Consider the following 23,071-nt stretch of genomic DNA (forward strand, 5'->3'; position numbering starts at 1 on the left):
TGGCGCAGTGGTTGAGAATCCACCTGCCAGTGCAGGGGACATGGGTTTGAGCCCTGGTCCGGGAAGATCCCATATGCCGTGGAGCAATTAAGCCCATATGCCACAACTACTGAGCCTGCGCTCTAGAGCCCACGAGCCACAACTGCTGAGCCTGAGTGCCACAACTACTGAAGCCTGTGCACCTAGAGCCCGTGCTCTGCAACAAGAGAGGCCACCCAATAAGAAGCCCGTGAGCCGCAACGAAGAGTAGCCCCCGCTCACCTCAACTAGAGAAAAGCCCGCACACAGCAAGAGACCCAAGGCAGCCAAAAATAAAATAAATAAAGTTTTTAAAAATTATATATATAAAAAAACCGTAACTCTGAATACTTAACTTTAGGCTGTTTCCAAAAATCAATCCCACCTCCAGTAGCTAATTTCCCACACAGAGGGGTTTCAAGCGAGAGGAGAATACAGTAGTCGGTAGTGTGGGTGGCAATCTTGACTCTGCCATTTTACTACCTGTGGGCATTAGGCAAAAGACATTATCTGTGACTCGGTTCCTACGTCTGTAAAACGGGGATATTTACGGTGCCTACTTCATATGCCCTTTTGGGGATTAAAGGAGTTAAGATATAAAAGGCATTTGGAAGAATGCCAGGTGCCTAATAAATGTTCAATACTTGTGAGCTATTATTGTTCCAGTAAACTTGTTGCAGACCCTGAGTTAAGTCCCAAGAAAACCCCAGAAATTCTGAAGAGGCTAAATGACAGCGCAGGCTGAGAACCACGTCTCAGGCCATCACGGACGCAGGACCTATGAGCGGACCGAGCAGCCTACGTAAAAAACGCTCCACTCACCTTCCCTTCTATACTCCCGACCGGCTCCTGCCGGTCAAGGCTGAGATAGCTGAGGGAAACCCGAGGAGAAATTTCCTAAGGCCAGGCCACGGGGACAGCTTTTCCGACAGGGTGTGAGACTGGCCTACTCGAAGCAGGAGGGATGGACTCCTCAACTGTCCAACTTCCCGGTCACCCTCTCGGAGGTGAGGCCGAAAGGCTGGCTTTCGGGGTGGAGCGCGTCCCGGTTACCGCCGGCGTCGAAGGTTGGGGATCGGTTCGCAGAGCGCGCGCGCACAGGGGGCCGGGCGGGGCGGGTCCAATACAGGCCCCGCCCCAGCCCGCCGGGCTCGAACCCGGAGCGGACGCGCCCACCTGACGCACTGAGACTTCGCAGCCAATCGGAAAGCGCGGAGCAGGTTCAAATAAAGACGGCGGGTGAGCATGGCGTCGCCTCTTGCGTCTAGGAGGTGATCACCCTGTGTTGTTTTGAAGATGTGGCGGGTGAAAAAACTGAGTCTTAGCGTGTCGCCTTCGCCCCAACCGGTGAGCGGGAGGCCCTCATGGAGAGAGAGAGCTGGGCCGGGGTTTTGGGTCGGGGTCGCTGGCAGTGCCGGGCGTCGTGGAAAGCAGGGTCGAGCCTGGGGACGGGTGCATGTGTCGTCTAATGCTGGTCCTGATGTTCAGAGGACTGGGGTTGGAGCCTACTCTTGTTATTGCTCGTGAGCTTCTTAGGGAGGGAGGGGAGCTTCTTAGGGAAGGCTGGCAGAGCCCAGGCTTTCTCACATTCTCTCTTCTGTTTTAGGGAAAAACAGCTATGAGAACGCCTCTCCGAGAACTTATCCTGCAGCCTGGTGCCCTCACCAACTCGGGAACAGGGCCCCCGATAGCCTACTCGTCCACCTCATCACCGTGCAAGCTAGGACTGCAGGTGAGATTCGCCTGGCCAGCCTCTCGACTGGGCTCTTTGCCGAGGCGGAGAGCTCAGAGGAACAGAGGGCCAGGGTTGGAACGTAATTAATAACGATAATGAAGTTTCCTTCTTCGGTGACATCCATTTACAGCTATTCAGGCCAACAGAGAGGTACCCTAGGGTCGCTAAAGGAAGTCCACTGAGAACCCGCACCTCTATTTAGCTGTTAGTTTTTTTTATCACCACCTCCCCCGTTCAGTCTTTACCAAACGTCTCAGAAATACTATCATTTTGGTTAGTGGTCTCCCTCTTTTTTTTTCTTTTTTTTTTTTGTGGTACGCGGGCCTCATCACTGCTGTGGCCTGTCCCGTTGCGGAGCACGGGCTCCGGACGCGCGGGCTCAGCAGCCATGGCTCACGGGCCCAGCCGCTCCACAGCATGTGGGATCTTCCCAGACCGGGGCACGAACCCGCGTCCCCTACATCGGCAGTCGGACTCTCAACCACTGCGCCACCAAGGAAGCCCCGAGTGGTCTCCTTCTTAATAGGGACTCACTTACGGAGAAGTCAGTCAGTTTTAAGAATGAGGCAATGTCCATCCATTCCCAGAGGTAGTCAAAACTCCCCTGGGATCAAGTTACACCCCTGAACCACCGGAGTTTAAACTAGCTCCTTGTAGAACTGCCCTCACTGAGCTGTACTTTTGTGAAAGGTCTTGAGAGACATAGCTATGTAGAAAATGCTTTTCAGGGCTTCCCTGGTGGCGCAGTGGTTAAGAATCCGCCTGCCAATGCAGGGGACATGGGTTCGAGCCCTGGTCCGGGAAGATCCCACATGCCACGGAGCAACTAAGCCCGTGCGCCACAACTACTGAGCCTGCGCTCTAGAGCTTGCAAGCCACAACTACTGAGCCCATGTGCCACAACTACTGAAACCCACGCGCCTAGAGCCCGTGCTCCGCAACAAGAGAAGCCACTGCAATGAGAAGCCCGTGCACAGCAACAAGGAGTAGCCTCCGCTCACTGCAGCTAGAGAAAGCCCACACGCAGCAACGAAGACCCAATGCAGCCAAAAATAAAATAAATTAAAAAAAAAAAAAAAAAAGAAAATGCTTTTCAGTTCAAATAATGAGGATTGACTGTATACATTTCTCTGCCTGTTGCTTTTCTCATTTAACAATGTGGTTTAAATCCCTCCATGTCAACTAGTGTAGAGCTAATTCATAAGATACTGTGGTATGCATCAATCATAATTTAGTCATAAATGGTCATTTATCTTTCCACTTTTTTTGCTAATGCAAACAATGCTAATGTAAATATCTTTGTACTGATACCTTTATTTCAATGAGATACATTTTCAGGAGTAGGATTATTGGCTTGAAAGAAAGATATTTTTAATTTTAAATTTTGTCAGATTGCTATCTAAAATAGCTATTACAATTCATATTCTCTCCAGCATTGTATGACGATATCCATTTCCCCACATCACCTCTTGTAGTAGTTGTTAGAGATCTTTAAAATTTTAGCCAGTCTGATGTGGTATCTTATTGTTACTTTAATTTGCATTTTCCTGACTACTAGTGAGTGTATCTCTTACATGTGAAATGGTTATTTGGGTTTGCTCTTTTGTGTAATGCTTATTTATATTATTTGCTCACTTTTCTATTGGGTGGTTAACTCTTTTTCATCATTTTCTAAGTGTATATTATAAATAGTCATCATTTGTCATGCTTTTTAGCTAGTTTGTAATTTTCTTTTGATTTTTACCTTTAATCCAGGGGTTATCTAAGAGGGGTTCTTAATTTCCAAGTGCTTAAAAGCCATTTTGTGTCACCTTTTTTTTTTTTTTTTTTTTTTTTTTTGCGGTACGCGGGCCTCTCACTGTTGCGGTCCCTCCCGTTGCGGAGCACAGGCTCCGGACGCGCAGGCTCAGCGGCCACGGCTCACGGGCGCAGTCGCTCCGCGGCATGTGGGATCTTCCCGGACCGGGGCACGAACCCGTGTCCCCTGCATCGACAGGCGGACTCTCAACCACTGCGCCACCAGGGAAGCCCTGTGTCACCTTTTAAATTTATTTTCTTGCATTATGATCAGACTGTAATCTGTTGTCTTTGTAGCCAAGTATAGAATGAATTTTTCTGAGTGTTCCATGAACATATGAAAAAAAGCATATTTACTATTCAAAGGATGTCACATTCTATTATATCCAACAACAGATAGTTAATTACACTGTCCTTGCACTTTTTTTAGTCTGCCAGATCTGTTGAGTTCTGTGTTGTCCTTGTCTGGTTTTGGTATCAACATAATTTTGGCCTTGTAAAATGAGTTAGGAAGTATTTCCTTCTCTTTCTTTAATTTTTCGGAAGAGCTTGAGACAAATGGGTATTAAATCTTCTTTGAATTTTGGTAAATTCAACCTGTGAAATAATCTGGTCCTGGACTTTTGTTTTCTGGGAGGTTTTATTTTAAAATTAATTAATTAATTAATTTTGGCTGCTGTGGGTCTTCGTTGTCGTATGTGGGCTTTCTCTAGTTGAGGCGAGCAGGGGCTATTCTTCGTTGTGGTGCGCAGGCTTCTCATTGTGGTGGCTTCTCTTGTTGCAGAGCACAGGCTCTAGGCGTGCGGGCTTCAGTAGTTGTGGCACGCGGGCTCAGTAGTTGTGGCTTGCGGGCTCTAGAGTGCAGGCTCAATAGTTGTGGTGCACGGGCTTAGTTGCTCTGCAGCATGTGGAATCTTCCCAGACCAGGGCTCGAACCATGTCCCCTGCACTGGCAGGCAGATTCTTAACCACCGTGCCACCAGGGAAGTCCCTTTGCCCATTTTTTAATTTAATTATTTTTGTTGTTGTTGTTGTTGAGTTGTAGGAATTTTTTTTTAATCATAAGTTTTATTATGAATTTAAAAACCTAATCATTTCATGAGGACTGGGAAGCCTACCCACAAGATCCGCCCTGCATTTCCAACTCCCACACATCCAGGCCTCAGCGCACATACACCCCAATGATGTGCAATCCGCAGCACAGAGTATCCTTTATTTGCATTGTTGATAGAAAACTGGCATTTAGATTTCAAAATTTTTATTACAAAATTACCAGCAGTCTTAAGCATTTCAACAATGCTTATGAACTCTACTTTGCTGACACAAACAAGGCTATTCAAAAAGCAGGACGTGTCTGAAGTGGACTATTGTATGTCCTGAGATCCTTAGAGGCCGCCCTGCTCGGGACCCATTTGTCACTGTGTCTTCTTCCATCTCCTCTTCACCATCATCAGTGGGGCCTGATCTGCGTTCTCTGCCAGGTATCTGACCGGACTGAAGCAAGCCCTTCAGCTGCTCCACTTCAGCCAAAGTTGACGCGTTTGCTATAGCATTCTTGATTGCTTCCACATCCCCTGGAGATGGCCCACCTTTCTTTTTGTCAGTTGGCAAACCAGCACCTGGGTTGAAAGTTTTGCTTCTCCTGGCAATGTCCTTTGCAAGTTGTGCACCCCGTTTGCCCTTGAACATTTTCTCTGCTTCCTGACGCTCTTTTAGTTTCACCTTCTGGAAATCCAGTACTCTGACTTGTGGAACTTTATAAATCACATATAGTCTGTAATGCTTCTTATTTGTTACAGGATTTCTTAGAATACTTAGATAAGTCAATGATTTGAGAGATGACAAAGGGTCCAGATCACCCAATTCCACAAGACTGTTGTTGGTGAGAATGAGTTCTGTCAGACAGAGCAGAGCCTGATCAAGTCCCTCACCTATACGGCCCGCAGGTCCAGCTCGCGGTCCCGCATGGCATTGGTGTACTGTGCTGCCTGCTCTATCAGCTCCGCGGTCAGTTTCACCATCCTGCCGCCTCCCGCCTGCCGCGCCGCCCGCTCCTGTAGGAATTCTTTATCTGTTCTGGATATTAACCCCTTATCAGATATATGATTTGCAATCATCTTCTCCTTAAGTGACTTTTTAAAGGAATAAATAGGAACTTGATAAACACAGCAAAAACTTTAAGGTCATTTTTACATTTCTAAAAGCCTTTGGTTTATATATTTAGCTTCTGGGCTATGTAGTGCCGACTGATTTATATTGTTTTATATCATATATCTTTAATTTTGTCTTTTATCGTAATAGTGCCATAACTTTACATTCTACCTTGTCTGATACTAGTACTGCTGCCTCTACTCTATTTGTTTGTTTTTGCCTGATATCTCCTTGCCATCCCCTTTTTTTTTTTTTTTTTTTTTTTTTTTTCAGTACGCGGGCCTCTCACTGTTGTGGCCTCTCCCGTTGCGGAGCACAGGCTCCGGACGCGCAGGCTCAGCGGCCATGGCTCACAGGCCCAGCCGCTCCGCGGCATGTGGGATCTTCCCGGACCGGGGCACGAACCCGTGTCCCCTGCATCGGCAGGCGGACTCTCAACCACTGCGCCACCAGGGAAGCCCTTGCCATCCCCTTTATTTTCTACTTTTCCTTTAGCACTTTGTTTTTGTTTTGTTTTGTTTTGTTATAAATTTATTTATTTTTTATCTTTGGCTGCGTTGGGTCTTCGTTGCTGCATGCTGGCTTTCTCTAGTTGTGACGAGAGGGGGCTACTCTTGGTTGTGATGCGCGGGCTTCTCATTGCAGTGGCTTCTCTTGTTGCGGAGCGTGGGCTCTAGGCACACAGGCTTCAGTAGTTGTGGCGCGCAGGCTCAGTAGTTGTGGCTCATGGGCTCTAGAGCGCAGGCTTAGTAGTTGTGGCACACAGGCTTAGTTGCTCCGTGGCACGTGGGATCTTCCTGGCTCAGGGATCGAACCCATGTCCCTTGCATTGGCAGGTGGATTCTTAACCACTGTGCCACCAGGGAAAGCACTTCCTTTAGCACTTTGAAAGAAAACTTGAAAATTTGAAATAAAATACATGAAAGTACATAAAACATTGAGCCTAACAAATTTGTATAAAACACACATCGTTGTAACCTATACCCAAGGACATTGCTAGACTATCAGAAGTTTTAGCTCAACTTTATGTTTTAAAGTTTCATCCACTGCTGTAAATGAGAAATTTCACGTAAGTCTAATTCTTTTTTTTTTTTTTGTAAATAATTGGTCTTTATAATCTAAAGCTTCTAAAATAGTTTTGTTGTTCTGGTAGTTTAGAAATTTTATCATTTTTTGTCAGTCCTGCTTGGAACTTGGTGAGCCATTTTAATATGCAAACTCAGATCTTTCTTTACCTTAGAGAAATTTTCTTCTAATACTTGTTAATCAGTGCCCCACCTGTACGTGTTCTCTTTTCTCCTTGAACTTCTTTTATTCACATGTTAGGTTTGCTGGATTTATCTTCCAGTTCTCTTAGCTTTTCCCTCAGATTTACCTTTCTTTGTATTTTTGTCTTTAAGATATGTCTTCCACTTGATTGTCCAGGCCAGTAATTCTTGTCTTAACTCTGATCATCCTCTTTCAATGCATATTACTAAAATTTTTTGTTTAAAAGTAATATTTATTATTTCCAGAAAGTCTTTGTGTGTGTGAGTTGTACTCAGATCTTCTTATGTATGCATATATTTTTTGGTGCAAATTGTTATCTGTTTCTTCCATCAGCTGTATTTTGGTAGGGCCTACCTTTCTTAACTATCTTAGGGTTTGTCCTTTCTCTGGCTACTGGATCCACGTAAGTACATTCATATTGTCCTTTTTTTGTTCATTGAGTCTCAGGACCAGCAGCCCTGCAAATGGTAGAAAGTGCAGTGGTCTCCATCCCTATGAACCAGCAACTGGGAGGTTGTCAATCCCTTTTCAGGGCACCAGGAAGAGTCTTTCTGCTCTTCATTCTCCTTTGCTACAAAGGCTAGAGCTCTTCAAAACCCAAGGATTGAATGGCTTCAACCCATGTGTCCAGGATACCCTCAGCTCTTGCGGTCAAGGAGACTAGGTCACCGGCACAGGTTGATGTTGCCCTTTCTTCCTACGGTACATGGATCTCTGTGGGCCAAGTGCTCTCTCACTCTAGTCCCCAATTTCTCATCTGTTCCAAAAGGACTAAAATCTTATACCCACTGTAGAACTTGAGCCAGGGATCCCTCCTACCCTAGAAGTGGGTTGGATTTAGGATTGGAGAAGAGTGGGGTCACTTTCAAGCTACCATCTTCCCATGACATGGATAGATTATCTTAGCCTTGTTTATACTGTAACCTGGTTCACTTGGAAGGACCCAGAATGGCTTCCCAGCTTTTCTACTGGGTCTCTGTAGTAAGTAGCAAGGCTTAGCCAAGGTCTTACCTAAGTAAAGGTAATGAGAACTCTTTCCTTTTTTGAGTTCAGACAGTATCCTGCACCCATAACTGTATATTGGGAACCAGAACTGACTGTATTAGTCAACTACTTTTGTTTCCTTTGGCAGGAAGGCAGCAACAGCTCATCTCCACTGGATCTTGTCAATGCTAAGGAGACAGACTTCCCTTCAGAACAGTTCAGCCATCCCTCAACATGTCTAGAAGCTTGTCAACATGAATCAGATGAGCAGCCCCTAAATCTGATTCCCCAAACCAATTCTACTCCCAGAACATCTGAGGAAGCAGTAGACCCACTGGGCAACAATGTGGTTAAAACCATGGTCGTTGTACCTTCTCCAGGGGGGCAGCAGCAAAACGTTACACTCGAGGCCCATCTAGATACCATGGCAGAGACAAACAGCTTCTCTCTAGATGAGACTTTGAGGACAGGAGATCTGCTGAGAAAGGGGGTGGCCCCCTGCATGGAAGACAACTTTTCGGAAATTGTTCCTGCTATGCCTGAGAAACCTACATTTCAGAATCCTCCATCCCATCTGTGGGAGTACCCACAAAATTCCTGTTCTGAGCAACAGCTACACTGCTCCAGGGAAAGCCTGAAGGACAGTAGGACTGAGGCTGTGCCTGAGGACCTAGTCCCTTCTGAAAGTAATGCCTTGTTGCCTTCCTCCCCGCTCTGGCTTTCCCCTTCAACTGTCTTAGCAGCAGACTTCCCTGTCAGTCTTGTGGACCCAGGGGAGGAAATTTTAGAGCACAGAACTACAGAGGAGAGAGAAATGAGGTTTACCACATTCCCTGAGGAGGCTGAATTGGGAGATCAAGCACTTGTCTCAAATAGGGACGATATTCCATCCACAGGCCTGACCCCAAATCCAGGAGGAATGGAATCCCAGGCAGCTCCAGGGCCAGCAGTAGAAGATGCTGGGAGCATTCCCGTCTCTGATATGGGGCCTTGGATGTCTCCCCTGGCCTGGCTGGAAAAAGGTGTAAATACCTCCGTCATGCTGGAAAATCTCCGCCAGAGCTTATCTCTTCCCTCTGTGTTTCGGGATGCTGCGATTGGCACTACCCCTTTCTCTACTTGCTCGGTGGGGACTTGGTTTACTCCCCCAGCACAGCAGGAAAGGAGTACAAACACATCCCAGACAGGCCTGGTGGGCACCAAGGACAGTACTTCTGAGACAGAGCACCTTCTATGGGGGTAAGTATCCCTGTATCTTTGTGCTCCTGGACCTGCCACTCCCATCCCTTTCCCTCTCTTCTCCTCATGTTCTTCTCTTCCTACTGCAGCCGTCCTCCAGATCTGACTGCCTTATCTCGACATGACCTGGAAGATAACCTGCTGAACTCTCTTGTCATTCTGGAGGTACTCTCCCGCCAGCTGCAGGACTGGAAGAGCCAGCTGACTGGCCCTCACCCAGAAGTTCAGGACAGCAGCACACAGACTGACACCTTTTCCAGTGGGGTAAGAAGGTTCTTCCCAAAGTGTGGAGGATCCCAGTGGGACCTCTTCCTTAGAATATGTATAAAAGCTGAGGATCTGGAAAATACCTTAGAGCTGTTGGTACTCACTATACCCCTGGGGTACATCAAGACCTTCCAAGGGAATGCAAGCAAGGAAAGTTTTAAAGGAATCGGTTTGTAGATCTTCATCTTCCAAATGCACTCTTTACTAATTTGTTTTCTTTCCTACTTCCCCATTCTCAATTACCCTTGCCCAATTTACTAACTTTACTATAAAGAAGAGCATATTTACTACATGTCCTGAATCTTACATTGTCAAGAGGCAGCATTCAAAGGACAATAGAAAATATTTGTGTACGTGCTGAGAAGGCAAATGACTGCAATGATTATGTAACATGTCATTTTTGTTTGCTTTCAACAAAATTGAAGGAAGACTTCAGTTACGTCAGTGGATGGAAATTCACTGTGAGATTTTTGGCATGTATCTCCAAAGGAGCTCCTAGAATTGGGTGACATGCCCTTCTTCCCTTCTTTCATTCCTACTTATTCCCATTATTTATGTGAAGAAATTTTGTCACAGAAATCTTTTTTTTTGGCTGCACCCCATGGCTTGTGGGATTTCATTTCCCCGACCAGGGATCGAACCCAGGCCTTTGTCAGTGAGAGTGCAGAGTCCTAACCACACGACCGCCATGGAATTCCCTCACATAAATCTTGTATCTGTAAGAATGGAAAATAGGCATAAAATTCTTGCTGAACTACGTCTTATTGTAGGAATTATAGTAATCACAGACACATGGACTAATAAGGGGAGGGATGCTCCATCTATTTCGTTAGTAGATGGATCTCCAGTAAAATTTTACTGGAGATGTTTATGATTTTAATTAAAAATTATATTATTACAGTGATTAGTATACAACTGATGAAAATATTTCTCCATCCAAAAGAGAGTCTTCTCACTTAAAATCTTATGTGGGATGTTCCTGGTGGCGCAGTAGTTAAGAATCCGCCTGCCAGTGCAGGGGACACGGGTTTGATCCCTGGTCTGGAAAGATCCCACATGCGACGGAGCAACTAAGCCCGTGTGTCACAACTACTGAGACTGTGCTCTAGAGCCCACGAGCCACAACTACTGAAGCCCGCATGCCTAGAGCCCGTGCTCCGCAACAAGAGAAGCCACTGCAATGAGGAGCCTATGCACCGCGACGAAGAGTAGCTCCCGTTTGCCACAACTAGAGAAAGTCCGCGCACAGCAACAAAGACCCAACGCAGCCAAAAATAAATAAATTAATTAATTAATTAAAAATCTTATGGTCAGAGGAATTAAAAATTTTTTTTAATTTATTTAAATTTAGATGAACTTTTGTTGTCATTGCAGAGATACTAATAGAGTTTAAAGTGTAAAAGTATGTTTTATTAGGATAAAATTCTGAGAGGAGTAAAAATAGAGGTTCAAGGAGAAAAAGGGATGATATAAAATTTCTGTTAAAGAAGAACTTCGTGTATATTTTAAAAATTAATTAATTAATTTATTTTTGGCTGCGTTGGGTCTTCGTTGCTGTGCAACGGGCTTCCTCTAGTTCCAGTGAGTGGGGGCTACTCTTTGTTGCGGTGCGCTTCTCTTGTTGTGGAGCACGGGCTCTAGGCGTGTGGGCTTCAGTACTCGTGGCACGTGGGCTCAGTAGTTGTGGCTCACGGGCTGTAGAGCACACGCTCAGTAGTTGTGGCACATGGGCTTAGTTGCTCCGCAGCATGTGAGATCTTCCTGGACCAGGGCTCGAACCCGTGTCCCCTGCATTGGCAGGTGGATTCTTAACCACTGTGCCACCAGGGAAGTCCCCTTTGTGTATTTTCTAAAGGTATCAAATAGGTATTAAATCATTATGGTTTATAAAGCAGAAACAAACACACCATTATAAAGCAATTATACTCCAATAAAGACGTTAAAAAAAATCATTATGGTGTATGTAACATTTATACCATTGGGTATATTCAAGAGTGATGTAACAGTTTTATTTCAAACTGTCAATGTTCATAAGGTGGTGGAAATTACAGCCTTTGTAACGATTTAAACATAAGAGTACTCCAGCTTTCAAAATTACTGTAGGAGATATGAGAGGAAAACAGTTTAAAGACGATTGTTCTAGAGGAGTCTTGCTGTGACAGCACAGGCCGAGGAAGTAAGGGAATGTGTCAGGGAAGGAATTGAGGTCCCTTAGTGTTGTGCCTGTTGAGGTAATAGGTGGCTGCTGCTAAGAAGAGATGGTCTCAGGAATTCCCTGGCGGTCCAGTGGTTGGGACTCTGCACTCTCACTGCTGAGGGCCGGGGTTCAATCCCTGGTCGGGGAACTAAGATCCCACAAGCCGCGCAGCGCGGCCAAAAAAATACTTGATGGTCTCTAAAACTCCAAAGACCTCCTTTGGGTTGAAAATATTCTCAAAATAATGACTTTACTTTTTGTCAAAATCCTGGAAGCCATAGGCTCATCATTCCTGTATTTTTTTATTTTTGTATCCTTTCCTCTTGTCCTTGACCTTGTTCCCCATCCCTGAGTTGGCCTTGTACCCTCTTTCCTTGAAGCTTGCCAAATCCTTTTAGAGACCACTGGAGCAGAACCAAAGAGAGGAAATTACAGTGCCTTCAGCCATTCCCCATCACAGTGCCATGTCCTTGCCGCTTGGCTGCCTCATTCACGCTAATCTCATCACCTGCCTGACTGGCCAGCCCTAAGCAGTATGTGTGCCCTGTTCCAGGGCTCCAGGGGTAACTCTGTGCCTTACTGCATGATGCAGTCGGGAACAATGTCTGCTTTGCTGGGGAGGGGAGCGATGAACTCCAAGAGATCTGCCTCCTTATATCCAGGCTGCTGCAGCATCGTGACTCAGCACTGCTGCTCCAGCACTAGGCTTTTTCCTAGACGATGGCTGCCTTGCAGCAGTAATGAAGGTTCCCCACTTTTCTCTCAGAACTTCAAAGTTTCTTTCCGGCTCTGCTGCCTTTGAAATCATACTTATCTACTCCACATAGCACACTAAGATTTTCGTCTGCCCCAAGATAATGAATAGACCATTAGAGATTAAGAAAATTAAAATGAGTAGTAAATAAATATTTGAGAAGGTTACCATTACTGGTAATCAGAGAAATGCAAATTGCAACATGAGATGCTATTTTCTTCTGACAAAATAGCAAAGAATAAAATAGATAATAGTGGTAAGCATTGTCCTGTCGTCAGTAGGGCATAAATTGGTTCAATCTTTTTTTTTATGCGTTAAAACAGTTATATTTAATATTACATTTAAAATTTTTTTCTCTTGTTTGAACATTATGCCTTTAAACGGGTTCTGCCGTTTTTGAAGGCAATTTCAACTGCTCAAAGCAGTTCAAACTTTTTGATCCAGTAACCCCACTTCTAGGGTTAAATCCTAAGGGGAAAAAAAAATTCTGCATAAAGATGATAACTTAAAAAAAATGAAAAATAATGGTACATCCATAAGATGGGATATCTTAGTTATTTAAAAGTATATTTATGAAGAGTTTTTTTTTTTTTTTCCAGCCGCGCAGTGTGGCATGCAGGATCTTAGTTCCCCTACCAGGGATCAAACCATTGCCCCCTGCAGTGGAAGTGTAGAGTCCTAACCACTGGACTGCCAAGAGTTTTTAATAGTATAATAAGTTTAATGTTCATGGTTTTTAAAGAAAGGAATTCAGAATCTGCCTGCCAATGCAGGGAGCATGGGTTCAATCCCTGGTCTGGGAAGATCCCACATGCCGTGGAGCAGCCAAGCCTGTGCGCCACAAGTACTGAACCTGCGCTCTAGAGCCTGCGAGCCACAACTACTGAAGCCCACACACCTAGAGCCAGTGCTCCACTGCAATGAGAAGCCTGTGCACCACAACGAAGAGTAGCTCCCACTTGCTGCAACTAAAGAAAGCTCACGCACAGCAACGAAGACCAAACGTAGCCAAAAATAAATAAATAAATAAGACCCCACAAGCCCCATGGCCTAGCCAAAAAAAAGATACCTAGAGATCAACATAAATAAATAAATAAAAAGAAGAAAAAAAGAAGAAAAGAGTTCAGAGTTCATATAACCTCTAAGAGGCTTTGAGGTGAGGTAAAATGTCAGCAGAGGTTAAAAATGAGTGATGCTCCACTTTGATAGGTCTCCCTAAAGCACACATCCCAGTCTCAGGCTCTCAGTGAGGAGACTAAATGTAAACTCAGGGCTAAATAACATGAGTCTAATAAAATTAAGTAAGAAAAGCAGGACCCCACATTTATTTATATGTTCACAATTGTGGTTTGTCTTAAGCATTACTGTCTTTCATCAAATCTAAGATACTATCAATATTGAATGCATACCAATGTCAGTGGTGTTAAAATGTAAAAAGACAGGGACTTCCCTGGTGGTTCAGTGGTTCAAACTCTGCTTCCAATGCAGGGGGCACGGGTTTGATCCCTGGTTGGGGAACAAAGATCCCACATGCTGCGCAGTGTGCCAATATAGAAAACAATTGTAAAAAGGCAATCATCTTAGAATTTATTAAATATAGTTATTTCTTTTTTTTTTTTTTTTTTCGGTACGCGGGCCTCTCACTGTTGTGGCCTCTCCCACCGCGGAGCACAGGCTCTGGACACGCAGGCCCAGCGGCCATGGCCCACGAGCCCAGCCGCCCCGCGGCACATGGGATCCTCCCAGACCGGGGCACGAACCCACATCCCCTGCATCGGCAGGCGGACTCCCAACCACTGCACCACCAGGGAAGCCCTAAATATAGTTATTTCTTTGTAAATCAGTAGTCTACAACTTTTTTCTCCCCCTGACACCTGAGGGAGGTAACATACTCATCAGTTACAGCAAATCCCTATAGCAAGGAAATCTGGTGTAGAGGTATATTGAAATCTCTTGGGGTGGGTGCTGTACTGTTGGTTGAGCATCACTGCTCTAGGGGTGAAATTGATAATGATTCTTTTTCCATTTTATTCACTTTCCTATTTCCAAAATTTTACAGTAAACACATAATCAGAAAAAAAAGTTATTTTAAAAAGTAATTTTTTTACCTACCTCTGGATTTTTTCTCACTTGGCTTCATCAAGCTGTGAGCCTTGCTCCTGATTTTAATGGGAAAGGTTCCTGTATCTCGGTGGGAGGGGGAAAGAGCTGCTGGTGGTGCATGTTGCCTATGCAAGAGGGGCAACTCTGTTTCTCCAACTAGATGAGTAAGAAACCTCAGCATCTTCAGGAGAGCCAGGAGGTTGGACAGGCTCTGCGGCAGGCCAGGAACGTCATGGTAAGTGTTGATTGACCTGACACCGTTGCTGGGTCTCCTGTGAAGATCAAGAATGGTGACTCCTGAGCAGTTAGCAGATGATGGATGGTACTCAGCCATGGTAGTGAAGGGAGGTTTCCCTTTGTTAAGAACATCTCTTCCTTATTGGGAGTGTGAAATTGGGGTTGGTGGCTTCCTCCTCTGTGTTCCAGCTTACTTCCTGCTTAATGACTTTATTTGAACTAGCCTAACCATCTCTCCCTCTATAGCAGTCATGGGTGCTGGTCTCTAAAGAGCTGATATCCTTGCTTCAACTATCTCTGCTGCACTTAGATGAAGATAAAACTGCTTTAAGTCAGGAGGTAAGCAGCATGCAGATGGAGGCAGAGGCCTTTGGTGGGACTGAAATTCAGCCAAATTAAGAAACCGGACACAGTATATGATTCTTATCTTATAGTCTTGGCGTACAGAAACCTCGGTGTCCCGCTGTTTTGATGTGTTGAAGAAACTGAGGGCAAGGCTCCAGAGCCTCAAAGCAGAGAGGGAGGAGGCAAAGCACAGAGAGGAAATGGCCCTCAGAGGCAAAGATGCGGTAAGGTGTCAGGCTTTTGTTCCTGGATGTAGGAGGTCTCTTCCTAAGGTTCCTGCAGGAACATAAATTGACTTGAGACACAGATGGGTGGCCTGAGAACTGCTTGCCCTGGGGAATAATGAACTAAACTGCTGGTGTGATGGATAGTTATGGCTTTTTGTGCTATATCCTTCCCCTGCCCACAATGTCCTCTCAACCTCTTCTCTAAACAGGCAGAGACAGTGCTAGAGGTTTTCTGTGCACACGCCAGCCAGCGCATCAGCCAGCTGGAACAGGACCTGGCATCCATGGGGGAATTCAGAGGCCTTTTGAAGGAAACCCAGACCCAACTGGTAGTTGAAGGCATATTCTTTCCTGGGATCCATACTGACACACTGGGAGGATGGTCATGTACCCCTACTTCCCTGTATCCAGAGGGAAAGGGTCCCCTCCATTGACAATCCTTCTCATGTAGGTAGGGCTTCATACTGAGCAAGAAGGGTTGGCTCAGCAGACAGCAAGTCTTACTTCAGCCTTGCAGCAGGACTGGATATCCATGCAACTGGATGTGAGTATTTGGGGCCATTATACTGCTCCTTTGCTTACAGCCAGCCCTGTTAGGAGTCTTGTCTCAAGGGTGCTCTTCTGACCTGCTTGCTTCCCCTGGTAGTATGTAACATGGACAGCTCTGCTGAGCCGGTTTCAACAACTCACAGAGAAGTTTACAGCCAAGAGCCGGCAGACCCTGCAGGAACGTGATGCTGCAATTGCGGAAAAGCAGCAGGTACAAACCAGGAGTGGGGACTGCTTAGGCCTGGTTTCCTCCTCCTTCTCTACAGAAGGCCTTTCTGATGAGTGGTGTCATTAGCCTCTTCCCTGGGACCTGTCTTCCCTCCATCTGTGGGTTTGGAGACCAGCCAGTCCCTTTGCTACAAGATGGCCTTCAGCACCTTCTTCAGCAACTTTCCTCCCGTTTCTGCTTTTTCCTGAGGATCAGACTTATTTGCTGCAGCGTTTTTGCCCGGGAACAATGTGGTTTATTGTCCTGTCCAGAAAGAGAAACTGGACTAAGTCTTGGGACTCTTGATTCAGGAGGAGCTGTGGGAAGAAAACTCTTTTTCTCCTAGGTTTCCAGGGAGCTGGAACAAGTCTCTTCCCATTTAGAGGACTGCAAAAGCCAACTAGAACAACTGGAGTTGGAAAACAGTCGTCTGGCAACAGGTGTGCGTGTGTGCATGCGTACAGCAGTTGTACCCTGCTGAGGCTTGGGGTGTGGCAGTAGCGTAAGAAAGTGCTCTAGGGCACTTGTCTTAGAGCAGAAGTGTGGGGGCATTTGGGCCTGGTGACCACATGGTGTCATGAGGATAATTTTGGTCTAGATCTCCGGGCTCAGCTGCAGATTCTGGCTAGCATGGAGAGTCAGCTAAAAGAGCTACAGAGTCAGCATGCCCGTTGTACCCAGGACCTGGCCATGAAGGATCAGTTGCTCTGCCAGCTTACCCAGAGCAGTGAGGAGAAGGCTGCTCAGTGAGTTCCTCTCAGGTTATTGTGGCAGTAGGCATCCAGGATGTGGGACCAATGGGATCTAACATAAGGTCTCTGGCAGATGGCAAAAGGAAGAGATGGCATTAAAACATATGCAGGCAGAGCTGCAGCAACAACAGGCGGTCCTGGCCAAGGAGGTGCAGGACCTAAAGGAGACCCTGGAGGTAAGGAAGATGGCTTGGGGCAGGGGAACTGCAGGAGTGTGACTCTTCCCTGATGGTATTGAGGTGAGGTTTGAGACTCTGGACTGGAAAAAGCCTCTGTTCCCAAGACTCTAAAATTTCCCACTTAGATGCATTTTGCCCCCTCCCTTCCTTTCTCCTTGCCTTCCTTCCTGCTCCTGTCTCCCCAGTTTGCAGAACAAGAGAATCAGGTCGCTCACCTGGAGCTGGGCCAGGTTGAGTGTCAGTTGAAAACCACCCTGGAAGTACTCCGGGAGCGCAGCCTGCAGTGTGAGGACCTGAAGGACACCATGGAGAACCTGAAGTAAGACCTCTACCTTTCTGTGCTTCCCTGTTAGTGTTTATCTCAGGACTGCTTCTAGAAGCTAAAGTCTCCAAGAAGGGAATTGTGACAGGGTCTGAGAGCCTCTTGTTTCCCCTGTTTGAACGCAGTTCTGTGTGGGGATTTGGAGAAGTGTTCAGGGAAGGTCACCTGGTGTTTGGCTGTCTTCTCTGTTCCTTCCTTATTTCAGGGCTAAACTGGCCAGCACCATGGCAGAGAAACAGCAGCAAGACCTGGAGAAGACACGCCAGTATTCCCAAGAGCTAAGGGTGCTGACTGAGCAACTCCATAGCCTGACCCTCTTCCTACAGACAAAACTGAAGGAGAAGGTAGGGTCCGGGGTTTTCTTCTCTTTCCTTACAATTGTATCAATATCTTCGAATAAAGACGGTTTTATTTCTTCCTTTCCGAACTGTATGCCTTTTATTTCCTTTTCTTGTCTTACTGTGTTAGCTAGAACTTCCCCTATAGTGTTGAAAAGGAATGGTGAGAGGGGACACCCTTGCCTCGTACCTGATCTTAAAGGGAAAGCTTTGAGTTTCTCACCTTTAAGTATGATGTTAACTGTAGGCTTTTTGTAGATATTCTTTATCCAGTTGAGGAAGTTCCCCTCTAATCCTAGTTTACTGAAAGTTTTTCCACTTGTATCCTTATTGTATAGAATGGTCTTCCTAAAATTCTGCTCTCGTTCCATCTCTGTGACCTTCGGTGATTTTCAGTTGCCTACAGGATATCTTCAACCTATCACTCAAACTTTTCTTCTTCTGTCTCCTACCTCCCTGTTATGAACCCTTTACTCCCATAGACTGCCTACGTACTACACACACGTCTCATCCCCATTTGCACCCAGATGCGTGCTGTTACCACGTCCGTTCTCTTCTGTCTTCAAACTGGAAATACCTTTTCCTTCCTATTAAAATCCTCCCTGGTTCACCTTCTTCTTTGAAATGTTCCCAAACATCAGTGGACTCAGTGATCTCCTGCTATATTCCTCATGAACTTACTCTCCTTTTGCACTTGTATTAATTTTCCTTGGATGTTTGGTCTCTTCAACTAGACTGTATTTAAAGAAAGCAGAAATTTAGCCTTGCTTCTTTGGCTTCCCCACAGTGCACACTGAACAATAAATGGATATTTTTTAGAATGCAGCGTTAGTTAGCTTATTCAACAGTTAAAGACACAGCCAGAATCCTGAAATCGAATTGCTTATGATCTGACCCCATTCCCCAGTGTGTGCCAAGCACAGGAATCCAGTCTTGCAGGGAAGACAGACAGATGTAAACTTGTCATCTTGGCTTGTGATTATGATAGAGGGTTGCCTGGATGGCCACTGAGGGTTGCCTGGATGACCACAGAGAAAGGAGCATCAGTTTTACCTTTGAGAGTTAAGATGTCTTCTCAGAGCAGGTGACTCTTGGTCAGAGTCTTGAGGTTAGAAGTTTGTAGGGCAGGGTTGGGTATATAGGAAGGCCCACCAGGCAGAGGGAATAGTATGAAAGTCATAGAGGCACTATGGGTACTTTTTGTAGTGTCTACCTTGTGACAAGACCTGGGTTAGGTGCTGGGACTACAGGTGAACAAGGCCAAGGCCCTGCTCATGTGGAATGTGGTGAGTTTGGGAACTGGGAGGTAGCTCTTTATGATTGGATTATAGGAGCTATGTGGGGCAAGGATGATAAGGAGAAAAGACTGGAGAGCTAGGCAGGAGGCCAGATTTTTGAAGGCTTGAACTAAAGGGATATGGAGGAGGGGATGAATTCAATACATATTTAGGAAGTAAAAGTAACAGAATGGGGACTTCCCTGGCAGTCCAGTGGTTAATACTTCTCCTTCTAATGCAGGCGGTGCGGGTTTGATCCCTGGTTGGGGAGCTAAGATCCCACATGCCTCGCGGCCAAAAAACCAAAACAAAACAGAAGCAATATTGTAACAAATTCAATAAAAAAGACTTTAAAACTGGTCCACATCAAAAAAGTCTAAAAAAAAAAAGTAACAGAACGTGGTGACCAGGTTGATATAGGAGTACGGTGGAAGAGTGAATGATGATCTCTAGATTGCTGGAAAGATGGTGACACTCTAGAACTGGGATTGGCAGACTTTTCCTGTAACGTGCAATATGATAAATATTTTCCGCTTTGCAAGCCACATGGTCTTTGTCTCAACTACTCAACTCTGCCTTTGTAGCTCAACAGCAGGCATAGAGAGTATATAAATAAATGGATGTGGCAGTGTTCCAATAAAACTTTATTTACAAAAACAGGTGGCAGGCCAGATTTGAACCACAGGCTGTAATTTGCTGCTCCCCTGCTCTAGGATCTTAAATACAGATGGAGGAATAAATTTTTGGTGGGGTGGGACAGGAAAAATGGTTAGCTCAGCTTTATACATACTAAATTTCAGATGAACTGTGGAGCAATCTGGTAGATTTTTCACAGGTAGTTGAGCCTTTGGGCCTGGAGATTGGGAGAAGGTCCAGTTGAGAGAGACAGATTGAAGGGTCATCCATGTAGAAGTGGATGTTTTTGTGGAGCTCCTGAGGTGAGGCCACCTGGGGAATGTAAAGAGGGTCAAGGATGAACCAAAAGGAGCCCACAGTTAAAGAAAGACCTGTGGATAGAGAGAAGAGATAGCCAGAAAGGTATGAGTCCTACCTGTGAAGGAGAGAGAGTCATGTCACACAAGTGAAGAAAATGAAGTTTCTAAAAGAACATGGTCATTGGTTATCACATAGGTCAGGTAAAATAAGACCTGAAAGGTGTCCGATGCCATTGGTGTACCAAATAATGACAATTTTTGTGGAATGGTGGGGCAGAAGCCTGAGTGTAGTGGGCTAGGGAGTCCATACATGGTGAGAATTTTAGGCAAGAAATGTAGGCTTTTCTTTTTCTTTTTTTTTTTTTTTTTTAATGGAAGGGAAAAGAAAAGGCAGTAGCTAAAAGCATACTTAAAGTAAGAAGAAGGGTTTTTGTTTTTTTTTTAATTGTTGTTCTAGTGAGAGAGAATTAAGTTCAGGGAAAGGAGCTAATGGAGAAGTTGAAGATAGAGAAGAGAGGTGACATATAGAACAGCATCCTGAGGAGATGGCCAGTGAATACCTGGAAGTTCAGGGAACCCACTATCCCTGAAAAGCAGCTGACGTTTTTTTTTCCTTTGCCCTTAGGCTGAACCAGAGACCCTCCCGATAAGCACAGCCTGTGCTCCTTCCCAGGAACACCCTCTGCCCAGTGACAGCACCTTTTTGGGAAGCACCCTGACAGCAGTGACAGATGAAGGTTAAAGGCCCTGGAATTTAGGGGTGGGAAAGTTGTGGCGCTGCTCCTGATATCTTCAGCTGTTGAAGATGCCGCCAACAGACCCTGTCTCTCCCTGGCTCCCGTGATGGCCGACCCTTGACTGGGTCACCAGAGGGGCCCTCTACCATGGTTGCATTTTGTTTTAGAGCCAGAATCAGCTCCTGTGCCCTTGCTTGGAAGTGACAAGAGTGCTTTCACCAGAGTAGCATCAACGGTTTCCCATCAGCCTACAGGTTAGGATGGGCTCCAGGGATCCTGCCTCATTTCTAGATCTGGTAGTGATGATAAAGACTAAAGCAGTGAGAAGTGCTTTGCTCTAAAAACCTCAATTTTACTTGGGCTCATTTCATTTCTGCCTTTTGGGATCGGTAGTGTTATTCAGATCCTGTGGGTGGGGAACATGGATAAGAGTTGTGGAAGTGATAGCTACACACTCCTTCCTTCCAGAGCTAAAGGGCTCTACCTCTATCTAGTACTTTGTCTTTCAGAAACCCCAGGCATCGAGAATAGCCTGGCAGAAATGAGTACTATGACTCTGGAGCTTCAGAGCCTGTGTTCCCTGCTGCAGGAGTCTAAAGAAGAGGCTGTTAGGACTCTGCAGCGAAAGATGTGAGTGGAGTGCAGTCCTGGTGAGAGGGGGCAGGTCAGGTGAGCAGCCCCTTATGTTAAGGGCCCAGGCAGCCCCTGGGGGGACCGGAATAATGCTGAATTCTTCCCTCCCCTAGATGTGATCTGCAGGCTCAGCTGCAGGCCCAGGAAGAACAGCATCAGGAAGCCCAGAAGGCAAAGGAAGCGGACATAGAGAAGCTGAACCAGGCCTTGTGCTTGCGCTACAAGGTGGAGGAGGGGCCTGGAAGTGAAGCGATGAAGAACTGGGGCAACTGTGAGGGCCCACTGGGAGCTGTTGTCTCTCCAGGAATCTGGGTGGTGGAGATTTTCCAACCATTGCCCTAGTTTTGCCCTTCCTGGGGTCAGACAATTCACATGTTTGGGAACCAGCTATAGACTGACCCATCTTCCAGGCTGACCTAGAACTCCAGGAGAACTCTCCCAACAGGGAAATGTGCCTGGCCTGACGTAGCCCTAGAGGAAGAACTGGAGTGTTATCAATTGGTATCACCTGGGCCGAGCATGGTCAGGCACAAAATCCTATCTCTTGGCAAGGGCTGCAAAGAAGCCAGCTCTCCCACTGCCTTCTTACCTCCCTTTTCCTCACAGAATGAAAAGGAGCTCCAGGAAGTGGTACAGCAGCAGAACGAGAAGATCCTAGAGCAGATAGACAAGAGTGGTGAGCTCATAGTACGTTCCTCATGATGCCCAACCTCTGCCTTCTACGTCACTGGTAGCCAGGGTCCCAAATGTGGGAACTGGGTCCCCTGGTCTACCCTTGCTCACCACATGGGATGAGGACAGAGAGGACCTTTGAGGGCTACTAGATACCTCTCCATTCTCATCCCCAGAGGCTTAGAGAGGAAGTGACCCAGCTCACCCGTTCACTTCGTCGTGCGGAGACAGAGACTAAGGTGCTCCAAGAGACCCTGGCAGGCCAGCTGAACCCCGACAGTCAGCCCATGGCCACTAACTGGATCCAGGAGAAAGTGTGGCTCTCCCAGGAGGTGACTCAGAGTTAACAGAAGAGCTGGGCAACTGGTGGGAACCCTAGGCTGTGCCCCTACTGATCTGAACATATCTGTAGGTGGACAAGCTGAGGGTGATGTTCCTGGAGATGAAAGATGAGAAGGCAAAACTCGTGGTCAAGTTCCAGAGCCACGTAAGAATTTCCATGTCATTCTAGGGCTATTTCCTGTCACCACTAGCGAGTGCCCTGCCATATTTATCTTTCCCCACAAGCTATGTTGTTCTTTTAAGCATAGAGCTTATGCATCCTATTTGCTTTTTAGAGAAACATCCTGGAAGAGAATCTGCGGCGCTCTGACAAGGAGTTAAAGAAACTAGATGACATTGTTCAACATATTTATGAGGTAAAGGAGGGAGGGAGTTGATGCAACTAAGGTACTTGTTATAAGGCCTGGCCCAGGGGGTACTGATGAGTATAGTTGTGGTTCCCAGCCTTTGCTGAGAGCTGGGCCTGACTCACTATTGCAGCCTTCTCTGTGGCTTCCATTTCCCCCCCTCTAACTCAGTGGGTGCTTCTTGGGGCTGGGAGCCTTGGGCCTTTGGCCTGTGACCCTGAGCTGCCTTTTCTGTATCTCTTGCCAGACTCTGCTGTCCATCCCAGAGGTCGTGAGGGGTTGCAAGGAGCTACAGGGATTGCTGGAATTTCTGAGCTAAGAAACTGAAAGCTGGACTCTGTTTCACCCCTTTTTACCTGCAGTACTCCCTTACCCCAACACTAGGACCAATTGGCTTAGATCCAGCTCTGTTTAATGCTATTTAAATAAAGTATATTTAATGTATTTCTTCAGGCTC

The 23,071-nt window shown here is 46.1% G+C and overlaps 2 protein-coding genes across 5 annotated transcripts; one reads left to right on the forward strand and one right to left on the reverse strand.

The window, feature by feature from the left end:
• Positions 1-1,229: 1,229 nt before the first annotated feature.
• SPAG5 (sperm associated antigen 5) lies at positions 1,230-23,058 on the forward strand. 4 transcript variants are annotated; one of them, XM_032617818.1, is made up of 24 exons: positions 1,230-1,365; positions 1,625-1,750; positions 8,103-9,193; positions 9,283-9,457; positions 14,675-14,749; positions 14,998-15,090; positions 15,186-15,320; positions 15,533-15,652; positions 15,775-15,867; positions 15,970-16,083; positions 16,427-16,520; positions 16,679-16,826; positions 16,906-17,008; positions 17,197-17,330; positions 17,539-17,677; positions 20,509-20,620; positions 20,788-20,874; positions 21,130-21,250; positions 21,367-21,478; positions 21,860-21,940; positions 22,102-22,257; positions 22,338-22,412; positions 22,543-22,623; positions 22,862-23,058. In XM_032617818.1, the coding sequence occupies exons 1-24, from the start codon at positions 1,315-1,317 to the stop codon at positions 22,931-22,933; spliced, it is 3,588 nt and encodes a 1,195-aa protein (XP_032473709.1). In that variant the 5' UTR covers positions 1,230-1,314; the 3' UTR covers positions 22,934-23,058. The 4 variants fall into 4 exon arrangements, with proteins under 4 accessions (XP_032473709.1, XP_032473708.1, XP_032473710.1 ...); XM_032617817.1 differs by having other exon boundaries at positions 1,239-1,365; positions 21,115-21,250; XM_032617819.1 differs by having other exon boundaries at positions 1,239-1,365; positions 15,001-15,090.
• Positions 4,792-5,571, reverse strand: LOC116746365 (U2 small nuclear ribonucleoprotein A'-like). The gene is given in 2 exon segments (XM_032617821.1): positions 4,792-5,490; positions 5,493-5,571. Coding segments are annotated over 2 exon segments (687 nt in total). The 3' UTR covers positions 4,792-4,882.
• Positions 23,059-23,071: the final 13 nt, after the last annotated feature.

This window comes from Phocoena sinus, chromosome 20 (assembly GCF_008692025.1).
Source record: "Phocoena sinus isolate mPhoSin1 chromosome 20, mPhoSin1.pri, whole genome shotgun sequence".
NCBI lineage: Eukaryota > Metazoa > Chordata > Mammalia > Artiodactyla > Phocoenidae > Phocoena > Phocoena sinus.

Bases quoted from the DNA above. Each gene is read 5' to 3' on its own strand.
- SPAG5 (XM_032617817.1), top strand. From the start codon at position 1,315: ATGTGGCGGGTGAAAAAACTGAGTCTTAGCGTGTCGCCTTCGCCCCAA. The intron at 9,194-9,282 runs GTAAGTATCCCT...TTCCTACTGCAG, and splicing joins ACAGAGCACCTTCTATGGGG to CCGTCCTCCAGATCTGACTG. The intron at 15,868-15,969 runs GTGAGTATTTGG...TTCCCCTGGTAG, and splicing joins GGATATCCATGCAACTGGAT to TATGTAACATGGACAGCTCT.